Source organism: Peromyscus leucopus, chromosome 15 (genome assembly GCF_004664715.2).
Source record: "Peromyscus leucopus breed LL Stock chromosome 15, UCI_PerLeu_2.1, whole genome shotgun sequence".
NCBI classification, from domain to species: domain Eukaryota; kingdom Metazoa; phylum Chordata; class Mammalia; order Rodentia; family Cricetidae; genus Peromyscus; species Peromyscus leucopus.
The window spans coordinates 36,665,895-36,682,791 of NC_051076.1; the positions used below are offsets into that span (position 1 = coordinate 36,665,895).

Consider the following 16,897-nt stretch of genomic DNA (forward strand, 5'->3'; position numbering starts at 1 on the left):
TTCTGGTGGTTCTGTTCCAAGACCAAGTAGCCTTACAGCCTCGGGCTTGTGGTAACAGCAGCTCATCATAGCAGAACAAACTACCATTAAGAACAGCTGAAAAACAAAAAAAAAAAAAACCTGGGTAGTGGTGGCTCAGGCCTTTAATCCAGGGGCAGAGGCTCTGAAAGTTTGAGGCCAGCCTAGTCTACAGAGTGAGTTCCAGGACAGCTAGGACTGTTACACAAAGGAACCCTGTCTCAAACAAACAAAAGAATGGCTGATATAATCCCTTCTACCCAGGCCTGGCCCTAATAGATAGGGTTAGCCCCTAAAGAGTATTCTGTGTATCCATGATTCTCAGATATCATTCGGTATCAACACGGTGAATCCAGTTTCACATCCTGCAGCCCACGTGCCTGTACATGGGAAAACACTTTTCACGATTATCAAACCCTTGCCCCAGGCACACCTGCTGAAAATATCTCTGTGGGTCAGATTTGGGACAAGGACAAGCTGTCTGTTCTGAGGACGCCTATCCATGCAGCATAACCTCTCCCAAACCAACAGGGTGAGTGATTTGACCTGCAGCTTGGCTGGTTCTCTGCAGCCTCCAGCATTTGGCCAGGTAGGCCCTGAAGAGTGTGGACTGTTCTTAGAAGCAGGTACTCATCTGTGGAGAAAGGCTGTTGTAGGAGCTTTTACAATCCACTGAGGCCAAACTATCAAAATACCCGGTCAGTGCTCTGTAACCGCTTCCCAAGCTGCGGCAGTAAAAGCCAGCTGCATGGCTGGAAACAGAAAGAGAAAGCTTGCGCGGTCTTCCATAAGCAAGGCCAAGGTCAAAACTGCTTGTTCACAAATAAAATCCAAGGCCTTGACCACACTGGAACGCTTCCATGTGTGCTTTTTTTTCTCCCTGAGATTGTACTCCTGTTATCATCTAGTGCGCTGGCCAGAGGCCGGGCTCTGAATTTCGGCCCCTAACAGGCAGGGTTTGTGTGGAGGAATCCCAGCAGAACTCTCCTGGGGTAGGCTTCCGTGAGGGGCAGGGTGAGACTGGTCCAGTCTCTTGACTGATGATCTTTGGTTGTTTTCAAAGTTTCTACATTTGCCAAAAGCAGCTTCAGTGATACTTGGAGTAGTAAATTAAACAAGGGGGTGTGTGGGGGGCGTTTCTCCAGCCAAACAAGTGAGAACATGCCCTTTCCACTCGCAAGATCCCTTGTAGTCTTGCAATTACAGGGATGCTTGCTCTTGTTTGCTTGGTTACATAAGGCAGGATTTGATGCTCAGACGCTGAGAGACCTAGGTGTCTATTGTGCTGAATGCTGATAGGTTCTTTTTTTGCAACCTCAATGTGAATACAAAAGGAATATCTCACATTTTATCTTTTTCGACATAAGGATGCTAATCCTATTTTCTGCCCATTCTATTCAAATCCTCTTTCTTTTTCTCCCTTTCTCCTTTATTTCCTTGGCTTTCTTTCCTTCTTTTTTATTTCCTCTTTGTACTTGTACCCCTTATGTTCCCACCTTTTCTGCTTGTTTTTGTTTATGGTTTGAAACAGGATCTCTCTCACCCCACGGCTGACCTTGAGCCCGTGGATATCTTCTGCCTCAGCCTCCTGAGTGGTGGGATGATGGAGATGAATCACCATGCCCGACTGCTCCACCCATTTAAACAGGACCTTTTCTAGAGTCAGTCCACCTTGATCCCTGGCATCCCCCTCAATTCCTTAGTGAAAAACAATGCAGCAAAGAATTTTCTAAATTCCCATTCTATGCCGAATGGCATCTGTTGGTAAACATTGTGTTCCCTTCCCTATGCAAAGGACAAACCTCGAGCTTCTCTGAAGGGCTTGCTGTCAGTGTTGAGTGCTGAGGACAGTGCCACGAATTCCCCACAAGGGTGACAAGGGCCATGTGTGCCTGCCGGCAGCTTGAATCCTCTTGTGTTTCTCTCCAATTCAGAAAGCTTGTCGGGAGGCAAATGATCATCGTGTCAGAAAAATAGTATTGAATCGATCTTATTTATTTTTGTGTCGTGGCTTTGCAGTGTGTGTGTGTGTGTGTGTGTGTGTGTGTGTGTGTGTGTGTGTGTGTTGCTGGGGATTGAACCCAGAGTGACTTAGATGTGCTGGGCAAGTGCTCTACCACCTCTCATTTTCACTGTTCTTAGTAACTCACAGTTTTTAAGTAGCTCAAATGACAATATCCACCAGACTAAATAATGTTTAGTAAACGCCGTTTCAGCCATAACATTGCATGTGTCTGGAAATAGTGGTGCATGCTTGAGTGATGAGTCCGATAATGCCGGCAACAGCAGGCAGTTTATTGCTTCACATCATCTTACAGCTCTAAGCTGTTCCTGCCTTCTACGACATCAGTGGCTTTCACCCTCCCTAATGTTGCAACCCCTTAATATGGTTCCTCACGTTGTAGTGACCCCTAAACATAAAATTATTTTTGTTGCTACTTTGTAACTGTAATTTTGCTACTGTTATGGATCGTAATGTAAATATTTTTGAAGATAGAGGTTTACCAAAGAGGTCACCACCCACAGGGTTGAGAACCACTGTGCTACATACCTCATTGGGTTCTCCAGGCCTTTTCTTTGTCTCTTCATTTTCTATGTCTCTATTGGTTCCCTCACCCCACCCCAGGCCTGATGTCTCCACCAGAGCTGTTTTGTGTGATGATTGATAACCCGAATTGTCCCAAACTTTGAATGTACTTAGATCTGTTTGCACAGACGTTCAGAACTCTGGGTCCAGTCAGATCTAGCATTTCATCTTCTGTGTGAGGTCCATACAGAGCCTCTGGGACACATGAATGCTGACCATGTCCCTGCGGATCTGTTTCTTCACACCCAGCTTTTATCCTGCTTTCTGAACCACCTCTAGCCTGCTCAGTCTCACTCTGTGACTGAGTGTCCCAGGGCTACTCCACCTCTCGAGACCTTCCTTTCAACCTCCTGTCCTCACTCCCCCGCTGATGACCTAGACTCTTTTTTACTGAAGAAAAAGATCATAAGCTTCCAAGACTTTGCCTGTCTCCTTCAGGAAGAACCTACAAGAGCCTTGACTATCTGGCCCTGTCTTTCTCTCACCCTCCCCAGAGGCTCACAAAGTAAGGCAGCCCAACTCAAGGCCAGTCCTTCTCCCAGCTCTTCGTCTCCCCACTCGCATCTCCCTTGTTCGTTACATCTGTCCAGCACTACCAACCCTTACTCACTGCTAATTATTTTCTGTCACATAGTTGCCACCATGAAGAGCAGGAAACCATGCCTTGCCCCCATCCTCTTGACCCCATGCCCGAGGCTGGGTTTAACTCCTCTAGGAAGATCTCTCTTCAGCTGTTTTGACTTTTTGTTCTTTTCATCTCAGTGAGCTTTCACTCCTCACCCACCACCACACTGAGACCGCCAGAGCAAAAGTCCATTTAGTGCCCTCCCTTATACTGAACTTGGTAAATTTGAGATTCCACTTGCCTTGATGTCTATGACCCTAAGGCCTGCATTTCTGATTTTGTTTCAGCCCTTTTTGACCACCTTTTAAATACTGGTGTTCCTACATAATTCCACCCTGAGCCACTGCTGTGAACTGTTGCCGATGTGTATACGAAGGACTTTCGAGTCTGTAGGTTCAGCCTTAACTTCTCCCTTTTCTCCAGATGGTCCCCCGTATATGTCTTCTACAGGTACCTCAAATTCAACATGGTCTTGAATGAACTAACTAACACTCTCCTTTGTAAAATTTGGTCCCCTTCCTCTGTTCTTTCTGAATTTTACAATGGTTGGCTCTGAAAGATGGTGGAGGTAAGTGTTTCAGAACCAATCTGAAACACCATAACCAAATCCCTATGCTTTCTAGTAGCCACATTAAACTGTAAAACAAAACAGATGAGGTCATTAGAAATAGATTTTATGTAACCTAATTTATGCAAAGTGTCATTTCTTTATAAGCATTTGAGTGTTAAGCAGGTATTTTCAATTCTTTATTTAAAGTTTAGAAATTTAGAGTGCATTTTGCTATCATACATCTCATTCAAACTAATCATTGGAATTGGAATCCTGTCTGTGGCTAGTGATTATTGGCTGCTAACTGACACCATTCCAAATTTCCCTTCATCCAGCTGCAAGTCTGTCTGTCCTGTTCATTTTACTCTCTAGATATTTTTCCAGTAGATTAAGGTTTTTTTTGTTTGCTTGTTTTTTTTTTTTTTTTTACTTTTCACATTCTGAGTTTATTTTTCACACTAGTTGTTTCTCATTTGGATTATTACAACAGCTTATAAAACCTAGTTTAAGTAGGCCTTGTGGGACAGGCCTATAATTCAGGCTGTTTAGGACTGAGGCAGGAAGCTCTCAATTTCAAAGGCTACCTTGTCTAGAGAGTGAGTTCAAGGCTAGCTTGGTAGTTTAGTGAGACTTGTTTCAAAATAAAAACTAAGAACAATGCCAAGACTATGGTATTAATGTAATCCTTGCTTAGCTTGTAAAAGGCCCTTAAAAATTAACAATTAAACCAAATGTGCTCGGTCCGGGCGTTGGTGGCGCACGCCTTTAATCCCAGCACTCGGGAGGCAGAGCCAGGTGGATCTCTGTGAGTTCGAGGCCAGCCTGGGCTACCAAGTGAGCTCCAGGAAAGGCACAAAGCTACACAGAGAAACCCTGTCTCTAAAAACCAAAAAAGAAAAAACAAAAAAAAAGTGCTCTCTCTGTTCAAGGGAGCATTCTAGATCCATTGGAATGCTGGATATAGTGGAGCATCTACTTATATGTAGCTAGAAAAGAAAAAAAAAAGCTCAGATTTATTAACATCTAATATACATGTTGAAGCTAATATCCTTGAACTTGGTATCCAAGAGGTCAGCAATAGAGCTATCAATATTAAGGAACTGATATATATCTCACACAAAGTTTTTGAGATAGTTAAAAATGTTTCTCATTGCCACAACATAGTTTCAAATTTATTTTTAAGTACTTTTGATATAATTGGTGAATACAATAGACATACACATAATTTTTAAAAATATCACTTGTATTTATTCAGGTGCATAAGCAGAGACCAGAGGGCAAATTAAATTACAAGAATTCGTTCTCTCCATATACCAGTCATCTGGAACCAAGTGCCTTTACCCACTGAGCCATCTGGCCAGTTCAAGAATTTAAAAATAAGTATACTTATATTGAAGATATATACCCGGAATTTCTTTCTTATATTTCCAGAAAAGTGAGATAGTAAAATCTAGCATCTCACTTCAATTTCAGGCCACCTATTTTTCTAGCCTTCACCTTTTCTTTTTAAAAGAATTTCAGAAAGAGAGAGAGAGAGAGAGAGAGAGAGAGAGAGAGAGAGAGAGAGAGAGAATGCACATAGCAGCCATAAATTAACCTTTTTTTTTCTTCTGTGAAACACAAACTAACACTGTGTCATTCTACTGGAGACTAAAATTCATCATTGGATAGCACACCAATTATTTCACTTTATTCAGTGTTTTTGGATATAGAAGAACTCTTCCAGGTCTATAATAACAAATTACTACTTTACCTACTTATGCAGCAGGTTGGCTCCAACAAGTTGGGCCATGGATTTTCTTCCATGAATGCTTTCTTCTTTAAAGAATTTTTTTTTAAGTTTAAAATGAAAGTAGCACAATGATTCTATTGTATCCTTGGGGGTCTTATAATTCAGCAGGAAAGGCAGATCCAGAGAGATGTAGTTTCAATATAATCATACAGTAAGAGATGCTTTCCAATGAAGAGGGTACTTGGAAGGGCGTGATAGACTCGTCCAGAGAAGAAGGTGCTGAAATAGGACCTGGAAGGTGATTCAGAAATCGGGTCACCTAGTTCATCAGATTTTTTTAAATCGGTTTTACTGGAACCTCGCCATGATCATTTGCTCTAAGGAAAACAGTTTTAATTGTATGTGTTGTATGGATATGTTCCATGGTCTTCAAACTGCAGTATGAGAACGGGTCCCCTTGGTAATATATTAAAATATAGGTCTCTGGACTTCATGTGTATGTGTTCTGATTTACTCAGAGAATGCCTGGCCTAGGCCTTTGTGGTTTTCAGAAAGCACTTGAGTGACTCTGTGTCTGGTAGGAATTGTACTTTGAGGTAAATTGTCAACTTCTTTCTATAGTGTATATAAGAAGAAGGGGCTGAGAACCATCTTGGTCTGGGCCCAGGTCGGATGCTCTTTGGTGATATGTAGAATCAACAAAGCCTTGAGGAGGGTGAATGGACAGTGGGGATGCTGGAAAGGAATCTATGGTCAGGACTGCAAATACAGGGAGAATTTTGAAAAATCAGCAGTGAGAACTTGGGTGTATTTCATAATTTTCCTATGGCCTTTCTTAAACTTCAACAGAGAATTTAACAGAAATATAGGACATTTTCATCTACCTTTAGGAGCCAATAGTCATTCAACAAGAAATTAAAAAAATACTTTTTGGAGGTCTAGGACAGTGGCTGTTTTTGAAATAGGATACATTTTAAACTTTAGGATAATGTAAAACCATATAGAACTGCACTTCTGGTTCTGAGGTAATAAAACCATCTAGCATCGAGGATATGGGAAACTATTCCATGTGTGGAATAAATTAACTTTATAACCACTGTGAGGAAGAAGGCATTTTTTCCTTAAATGTCCCTTTTAAGTTCTGTCAAACTTGTCCCCCAGTTGTTAACATTTTAGAATTTGAAAACCATTGAAGGATTTTTCTAAGATGCTGCACATTTTGCTCTATAATAAATAACAACCCGAAAGAGGTGGATAAATCCAGACCATTCAACGCCCCAAACTCCAATGTTCATCGTTTTAGCTTTCCTTCTCAATCAGCCTGATTCAGGCCCTTTAATAAGGATCTAATTGGTTGGTTGAATTTCTGGGTTTTTTTTTTTTGGGGGGGGGTGTTTTTTTTTTTTTTTTTTTTTTTTTTTTTTTTTTTTTTTTTTTCCATTTGCTGACCAGTGTCTGCTCCAAGTTTTAATGAGCTCCAAGCCAGGCAGACAAATATCCCAGTACCCCGGAAGCAGTGGGCCTGGAGAGTCTATCCAATCAATCCACAAAATAAGTTTTAATTGTAGCAGGACTGCCATAAATAGGCTGGTGCAGTCAGTCAGGCTGTTTCGTTTCATTCTTGTCTGTTTCAGTCAACTCTGCTTTTGCCATCTCTATGAGTCCAAGATTTTTGTTTTAGTCACCGATGGGCAAGACCTCCCCCAGTCATCTAAATGTTTGGAAGATATACTTTCTCCAACAGCTCAGTGGAAGCTGAGTGTGTGTGTGGGGCAGACAATGCTGTTCTTACTGCAATTTATAATTTGTTTTTAGTCCGTCTGAGACTCATGCTCCCCACTTACTGACTCAATGGTTCTGCTGATGTCTGCTTTCTTGCAGGTGATTCGTAAGGGCTGGCTGACTGTCAGCAACATTGGGATCATGAAAGGAGGCTCGAAGGGCTACTGGTTCGTCCTCACTGCAGAAAGCTTGTGCTGGTATAAAGATGATGAGGTAAGCCATGGAGAGCGACAGTTCCCTGAAGTGTTTCTAATGTGAAATTAACTGTTGTTATTGCGATGCACAGTTCCGGATGCCAGTACCTCTTTTGCAGCAAGCTCTGTCTGTAAAGGTTGTTCTAAAGAGGCCTTGCTTTTCTTTTTTCTTTTTTTTTTTCTTACAGATCTGTAGTTTTAGAATGTTTCCCCTGAATTTCCTTTCCTACTTCTTTCTTTTGTATAGTCCCATGTTGCTAACCCAGAGAAGTGAATTTATGGGTCAGGAATTGGAAACGGCCTTCCTTATGTTAATATTAAGACACTGGTACAACAGAAGCAATGCTCATTAAATAATGTCTTAGAAAGACATAAGGTACTAGAAGTGAAATGGATAAGGCACTGCTGTGAGTGAGGTGGTGTGGAAGTGTTGGCTGCAGCATCTGCCTCCAATGAAAGGCTTGGAGAACTGTGAGCTTGCTGCTCTTCATGTTAGTACCGAGTCATTACACATATTTTCTTCTTTGAGAACCTGAGATCTCTGTAAAAACATAAATGATGATAATTGTGGTGTGCTGGCTCATGTTCAACATTAATAATGTCACCCTGCGACTTACTACTTATTGTAAATCTGAGAGCTGTAAAAGCACAGAAAAGTCACATTAGTCTTAGAGAGCCATTAAGCTGCTGTAAATTCTTCAAGCTCGATTTGGGAGGACATGGATTGAAATTGAGCTCTCTTTTGGAAATTGTAATAGCTGTGTTCTGACCAGTGAAGTCATTGGTATTTGTAACACAGCACACAAATGTTATATAAGAATCACCTTTGACAGCCGGACCATGAGCAGGTGAGATCATCCCAGTCTTATTGGCTGTAAAAGACATGTGTGTCAGAGTTCAAAGCACGTCCTCCTGTGGCCTGATAGCTTGGGAAAGCATCAGAAAATGCCTTTGTCACTTCTTGGAAGGAAAGGTTTGTGGCCCAGGGTTCTTTTCATTTCTCCGTGTCTTCTATGTGACAGTGTGTTGAGAAATTTGGGGTGATGGGTTGATTCCCATTAAAAATTCTGTGATAAGGAAACCCAAATTCTACAGAAATATCAGAACAAATATGCTATTCAAAGCATTATTTTCAAATTTTTATGTCACCAACCTCTGTAAAAAGTGATATTGGTTATTTTGGTGGTTTGAATAAGAATGGCCCCCACAGGCTCATCTATTTGAATGTTTAGTCACCAGGGAGTGGCACTATTTGAAAGGATGAGAAGAATTGGGAGGTGTGGCCTTACTGAAGTAAGTGTGGCCTTGTTGGAGGAAATGTGTCACTGGGGGTGAGCTTTGAGGTTTCAAAAGCTCATGTCAGGCTCAGGCTCAGGCTCAGGCTTGCTCTCCCAGCCTATAAATCAGGATATAGCTCTCAGCTACTGCTCCAGCGCCTGCCTGCATTCTGTCATACCCCTGTCATGATGATAATGGACTAAATCTCTGAAACTGTAAGCCAGCCCCCAATTAAATGTTTTTTTTGTTATTGATTTGTTTTGTTTTGTTTTTTAATAAGAGTTGCCTTGGTCATGGTATCTCTTCACAGCAATAGAACAGGAACTAAGAGAGATGTTTTAAGAATCTGAGTATTAGCAACAGTTTCTCTCCTGTGACTGGTGAGGCATCCTGTCATTCAGTGGGAAGCTCTAGTTTAAAGATCATGGCATAAACTCCAAGGCACTCCCCAGTATGTAAAAGAGAGTAAATGTCTTCTTTGCTGTTTAGTTACACTGTAGACACATTTCCACCTGAATATTTAGATGTTCATTTTCATATATTTACATACATTATCAGTCTTCGCACCTTTCTCAGAAACACAAGGGGAAGCAGAAGGTTTTCCTTAGGAGTCCGTCCTAGTGGCAGCCAGTGTTTGCTGCATGTTAACAGACCAGCCCGCATTAGAACTTGGGGAAAGGTACTTGTACTATTCATATTTGGAGATGGGAACACTAAAACTAGCAAACATCGCCTCCATCATCAATGCAAACCACTGTTCTGGAAAGTTGTTTCAACAGGATTTGGTTTAATCTTATAAAAGCCACATCATGTCTATCAGGTAACCAGCTTCCAATGGTCACAAGAGAGTTGATAGCAAGGTGGAAATTAGAATCCAGGATGCTGGGCTCTAACAGTCCCAAAGGTACTCAGAGTTGTCCAAGTCCACCTTACCTCACACAGGGTTCACCGGGATAATTTTCAGGTGACTCGGAGTTGACCTGTTTCCAGTTGTGGCTGCCATGTGCCCTTACGAGATCTAGGGAGTCATGGCTTGTGCAGGGTAGCTGTAGGGCTGGCTCTCTGGCTGCTGTGTCAATCCTGGAAGGGTAGTGAGACATCTGATGGTCTGGGGAGGGAAGGAAGAAACCTTGAGAGCCCAGGGAGTCATATCATTGGACTTGCCCTCTTCACCTCTAAGGACTCAAGACCACTACAAAAACCACTGCAGCTGATGCTCTCTCAAGAATGCTCATTTTATACAAACAGGAAATAAACATGTGCATCAATATTGTCTGTGTCCAGTGGACAATTTACTAAAGGTGTATGTAGAAGGACATTGAAGAAGAATGTTCATGGCCTTTCAAACAAAGGTTCACTTTTCTCCTTTTAGAGCATACCAAAAAAGAGGAAAGGACAAACAAGCTTGCTGTTATATGTAACCAACAACCAAGTAGATGCATAGTATAATGTCAAGTACCCAGTGCTCTGGAGAGAATGAAACAGAGCAAGGATGGAGAAGATATCAGGGACCAGCCTTTAGAATCAGAAAAACATCATATTGGAGTAGAGACAGGAGTGATAAGCTGTGGAGAAGAATTAGTTGAATAGCAACCCAGCAGAGGGCATGATAAATGCAAAAGTGTCAGAGCTGGAAACTGCCAGGAAGCTTGTGACCAGAATGTAGGTATAGTGAGGGACAAAGATGCCAGGGAGCTAGGGGCTTGATCAGTCACCCCAATTATTTGGATTTTATTCCAAGGATAACTGAATGCCTCTAAAGCACTACAACATGGTGTGACATGATCAGGTTTGCAGTTTAGAAGGATCTCTGTGGAGCTGTGTGTGATAGTCATGGTACTCTTGAAAGGTAGAGGTGGGTGGTGTGGGAGTCTGTGGGAGTCCAGCTCCGACTTGCGCCCACCTATTGAAGGGTTCTTGGGCGGAAGAGAGAGGAATTAAGAAATATCAGGTAGAAAGACAGAGACACGGGATAGCTTCGGGAGGGTCCAGGGTGGCAAGAATAGCTAGGGAGCCTCAGCAGACCAAGGCCAGAGATGATGATGACTTACCCTGGTTAGTGAGGAACACTGCTAGTTCAAATGGAGAGGCTGCACATAGCCCACTTAAGTCATTGGCTACTGTTACTCATTCAGAACTCTGCCCAGAAAAGTGATGGGAAGTTTTCATATTAGGAATGCCTGACTCAAGGATGATGACCATCTCCAAGTTGTTGGCATTGGTGGAGCAGAGCCCTCTCTAGCACCCTTTGTTCTCAGCCTACTACTCCTCGGCAGCCACCACTGTCCTTCTCTACCCTGCTCCTTTGACAGCCCTGACTATAACTGCCTTCCTCTGAAGGCCATTTCTGAATGTGCAGTCGGGGCAAAAGAGAGGAGACTGCACTGGTCCTTGCTCTTTGAGAAAGAATAAACAAGTGGTGGGGTCTGTTGGGAGCTGGAGTAGGAAGAAAGCTAAGAGACTGGGTTCACGCAGGAAGTATGGGGAGTGTGGGGCTGCACAACACACCATGAGTATATGAATCGGCATGACACTCACCTGTGAGCATCACTGTTATAAATGATGACACTCCCAAGGGGCCTGCTGCTGTCGTTCAACTACAGTTGACAACCTTTAAAAAAAAATCTCCCACATCTAGAATATGCCTGTGTGAAAATAAACTAGAGTTCTACCTTAACTGTGGAGCTAATTTGTTGAGTGGAGCGCTTAGACTGCCCCTGTATGTACACCAGCACTGACATACTGTGGAAACGTGATGCAGAAAAAAAATATTACTATTATTATTATTATTATTATTATTATTATTATTATTTTGTCAAAGAACTGTGGCAAGGGAGAGATCCTTGAATTAGCTGTAGATTCATTAATTTGTTTAATGATAATTTATATTAAATTTCAAAGAGGTGCGTGGTATCACGTGTTCTTGCCACCATCTTTCTTTTGTAATCAGGCAAGTGTGTGTTTTCATTACCACCTAAATGACCGCTTAATGAATAGATTACGTCCTGTGAATATATATGGTGTACATAACATACATTTATTTACATATAAACCTGTTTTCAACAGGTTTCTAGTAAAGACAGATGGGTTAAGAAATATACCCATGGTTAAGGAACAGGTTCAAGGCTGTCTTTCAGGATGACACTAAGGGAACAGATGGTTGTGTAGATTTGGTGTTGTGAATAGGCCTGGGCTGGGGGTGTGGGTTTTTTGTGGCTTCCTGTACTGGGTCAAGCCATTCCACTTTTCTCCGCCTCAGCCTTCTAACTGAGCAGAGGGACCATTGCTGATCCAACCACCTCAGAGGGATTTCACAGGGCCTTCATGAATCATATGTGAGCAAGGGTCTTGCTACTATACTAGTGTGTTTATTTATGCTATTGAAAGTATCACTATAGTCTCACTGAATATGTAATGTCATTCTTTGGCTAACACTTCATCTGCTTCCCAGTTCATTTTGATTATTTCATGTCATGACACCAGGTATATGGGATCTGGATTCTTCATGAAGAATGGCAAGGCTCAGGTAATAAAAGGAAACTCACATCCCATTTGTTCAGTGAGACTTTCCATTGTAACACAAATCTTAAACGGTCTTATTAATAATACTAAAAAAATTCAGTGCCAGCTATTGGAGTAAATTCTGAAAGATCAAAGAGATAGAACAAGCTACAGCTAACCTTACCTTGCCAACTTCTCAGTTGATCCTGTATCATCAAACTGGAAGCCTCTGAGTCCTCATCTGAATGGATCTCAGCTGAACTGCTGCTAAAAGCTTAACAGCTTAAAAGCCTCTAGTTCCTGGTCCTCAGGCCTTATATATCTTTCTGCCATCACTTCCTGGGATTAAAGGTGTGTGTCACCATGCCTGGCTGTTTCCAGTGCGGCATTGAACTCACAGAGATCTGGATGAATCTCTGCCTCCCAAGTGATAGAGTTAAAGGGGTGTGTGTGTGTGTGTGTGTGTGTGTGTGTGTGTGTGTGTGTGACCATTTTTTGGCCTCTATGTTTATCCAGTGGCTGTTCTGTTCTCTGACCCCAGATAAGTTTATTAGGGTACACAACATATTGGGGGATACAATATCACCACATTCCATGAGGGCCCCCTCTAGCCTAAAGGCCCTCCTATGTCTTAACCAAGAATTAGAAATGATATTATCAAACTGGGTCATTTCCAAGCTGGCATGGCAAGTCCATGATAATTGAAGTGATGATTTTAAGTTATAGTTAGCATGATTGTAGAAGTTTTGTTCTCAGCAGTTTTCTATTTTTCTCCCTACTCAGAACAGATATACACACCCTGTTCTTGAGTTTCATTGAATGCATGAACCCCCACCCCAAGAATCCACTGATAGTTTTGAACCTGTACTCTAACAGTACAATACAGCAATGGTACACTCATGGCATATACATGCTGCTAATAGAAAGGTTCCAGGCAACATAAAGTCACTATCTTATCATCATGGAATTATTCTAAAGTAGTGTTACAGTTGCAGAGTTTATCCACTTAGTGATATCTTATTCTCTGACAATTACTCCCAGGCTGGAGCTCTGTGCACTGTGAAAGGACAAAGTCCATTTTTCAGAGTTCCACAGTTTCTAAGTCATTCCTAGAGGATTTCCTCAGGTCTTGAACTTCTAGATCATGTAGAAGAACCCCAGACCTGAAATTTCCTATGCGCATTGTCAGGCACACGTTTTTATTAGTTGTTTACGGCCTGTCTTCCCTGTGTCCCACTGCTAGTGTGTGCATGGCAAGGCCTGCAGGGTTAATTGCAGCTACTTATTAGGGTGAGGTCAGAGCTCAGATGTGAAGATTTGTGATCTGAGATGATTAGCACATAGCTCTTTGACTTCTATTAAAAGAATAACATAAGGTTGGTTATGCTATTTATCTTTGTGGAATACTCTCAGGAGAAACACAGCATTTTAAACAATGTTATGCAGAGTATTCTATGCCCCTCTCTACAGCAGTTTTACCAGTGGACACCCCATTTTGGTGTGCCTTTGGTAGCTTTTTGCTTCTTGTGGTCCACCCCCAAAGCAGCACACTAGTTTCTGTCTTTCTCTTTACCTTGTTATTTTTCCCTTAAATGGTATCAGTCTGGAATATCCCATTTGAAATTCTTTATATGTATTATGAGCACATATACTCTATATTATGTATCTTTATATTATATATATTTATACATCAACACTTGTCCAGTCAAAATAGTGAAAATGTTTGACAAAATCAAATACCAAGTGGCTTTCAGAGAAGAAGACACTCCAAAGTTATGTTGGTAATGGTAAAACAAAGCTCCTATTGTTGTCACACCTGCTGAACATCCGGCTTGCTCCCCTTTTCTGGAGTTTTCTCATGATCATTACCATCATTATGAGTACCATTGTGGAGTACTTGCAGTGTTCCAGGGAAAGATTGAGTGAGTGCTTTACCTCATTCCCCACTTTAGAGACTTAAGGGAACAGGGACTTAGCTAGCTGTGACGTGTTAGTGTCACGTCCTTCTGCACCTGACCATTTCCCAACAAGTATAAATTTGGAAGCCTTGTTATATGTGAGGCATTGCTCTGGTCACTCAGGATAAAATGATTAACAAAGAGTCCATGGTGCCTGCTCTTTTGAGGGACAGTCTGAAAAAAGAAAACATAAACAAACTACAAAACTTACCCAGTGCTGATTAGAGTCTATGAAAAGTCAAGCCAGTGATGTGTTTGATATAAACAGTGTCTGAGGTAAAGCAGTCATAGGATGCAGGGTCTTTAAGTTGAGTGATCAGAAAAAGCTGTGCTAGTGTCCTGGGACATATTTGGGCTAGAGTGATTGATATAAAAGAAAACGTAATTCTAGAAATGAAAGACTTCAGTTTCACAGTAAAAGGGCCTTTCAAGTTTTTGAACTAGAGGTCACATGATTAGACAATTTTAAATATATATATATTATATATATATATATATATATATATATATATATAGAGAGAGAGAGAGAGAGAGAGAGAGAGAGAGGGAGAGAGAGAGAGACAGACAGAGAGAGAGACAGACAGAGACAGAGAGACAGACAGAGAAAGCACTTTGGTTCTCTTGTGAAGAACTGATTGGAAGAGAACAAAATTGGACTGGGGGGGCGTTAGAAAGTTGTTACCATGATTCCATTGAGAGGCCATGGCATCCTAGGCTGGCCCAAATTGGTGGAAATTGGTAGACAGGATCTAAGTGATGTTTCAGATAGAAGGTGCAGGGCAACTCGAGACATAAGGACGGTGAGCATTGTGCACCTAGGGGCTGCTGTTTTGTTCACTTTATGCTGCCAACAGTTCCAACAATGGAAAGAACAGGTAAAAAATATTGATTAATGAAGGTTTGAGACAGTGAGTGAGTCACTAGCTACAGGGGAATTTCATCATGTGATAGAATTATCAAGGGTCAAAGGGAATTATTGAATTAGAGAATTTTGTTAGTTTTCATAATTGGTTAGTGGGTTTTGGTCTCCTGACTATATAAACATGGCTTCCTGGACTTGAGATCATTTGAACAAAAACAAGTTTCTCATTATTAGTTTTCACATATAAATTCTTGGAGGAATTTAGTCAAGATAAGAGAATATAACAAAAACTAAGTAAAAAAAATTAATTCTGATAACTTTATACTAGTACTCTAATGACAGACTTCCTTTAAAAATGTTTCTAGGGTATACATTTTAAGAGAAAGGGATAATTTAATTCAAGGAAAAAAAATTCACTTTTCTTAATATCAACAAGAAAGGGATACACATAATGTACATCTGAATTTTGTCAATCTTCCCAGAGTTAAACTAACCAAAGAGAAGCAACTGCTCATTCACAGACGAGGCTGGTTGCCAATACTTATTCTACTTCTGGCCCAGCATGTAGATTAACATGGCGATGGGAGGTCGAGTCAGGGGACACAGCATTTCCACCAGAAATGAACTAACCTTGCATGACTGAAGGAAATCTAAATCTACATTGAGACAGGACATTCTTTGGACTCTTAAGAAATTACAGGCCTCATTTTTGTGGGCTGAAATGTTTGGAGAGCTTGATAAGGAGATTATACAATTCCCTTATAGGGATATTTACTTAGCGTCGCTTTTATTGTGTGGGTCTAACAGATGACAAATAGAACATTGAAACTAGGAAGCAAAGTGACAGCTGTAGGCCTGGCTGTTCAAAGTCAGGAGACCAAAGACCCGGGGATCTGCAGTCCTTTGCCGTCTCACTTACACTTTCTAGATTGTGCAGAGCCGCACAGCTGGAGGAGCAGGTCCCCTGTGATGGAGGAGGTCAGCTTCTGCCCCCTGAACACTCCGCATACTCCTTGTCAAAATCGTTTACTTAGCCCAAACTTGGGTATTTTTATTTTTAGAAGTCCAAATAAATATCAAACACCACCTTATATAACTTAAAAGTCTTCAACTTCTTAGTTGTATTTTTTCCCCATGTATAGATAGTAACTTATACTGTGCTTTTTAATATGAGCTTGATTATTTCCACATTCTGGCATTATCCAAAGATTTATGATTTAGGAAATAAAATAAGTGTTATTTAATAAACTATAATGGCCAGTGCTATTTCAAATTTATTAAAAATACATTTTAACTACAAACCCACTCCTACTATTTGTTGTTTCCAAAAGCAAATTCTGGAACATCTACATTCTTTATATTACCCTTTCCCCAGAAGAAAAAACTCAAGTGTGCCTTGTTTTATAAATTTAAAATGTATATAAAACAGTCAAGACTTTTGAAAGCAGGTCAGAAATGTTTTTTAGGGTAACTTTTTATTTATGAAACAACTATTTGAAACATTATCCTGAAGTGCCTCACTTTGGAATATCTCTGTTAACTCCCAGTTCCTTCATGTTCCAACCGGGACCCTATGCCACCCTGAGTAGGTTACATTCCTGTCCTGGAAGGGCACAAAAGAATAATTGCTCAGGAGAACTCTTATAGTGCCTACTGCATTTTGTCTAATGCATTTAAAGTTGGGTGGGACTATGCATATTGCTCCAGGAACAGTTTATACTTCCTGTTTATACTTGACATTTTGTGGAGTATCATTCAACATTCTACTGGGTGGTCATGGGAGTTTCCTCTAAGGCAAAACCCCTATAAT

At 41.1% G+C, this 16,897-nt stretch overlaps 1 protein-coding gene across 8 annotated transcripts in view; it reads left to right on the top strand.

Annotated features, from left to right (window-relative positions):
• The window catches only part of Dnm3 (dynamin 3), a 500,231-nt gene that overhangs the window by 244,877 nt on the left and 238,457 nt on the right, over window positions 1-16,897 (top strand). For all 8 annotated transcript variants that reach the window (XM_037211326.1, XM_028864441.2, XM_028864444.2 and 5 more), the window contains one exon: window positions 7,394-7,507. In XM_037211326.1, the coding sequence (XP_037067221.1) occupies window positions 7,394-7,507 (114 nt within the window). The remainder of the gene's footprint in view (window positions 1-7,393; window positions 7,508-16,897) is intronic.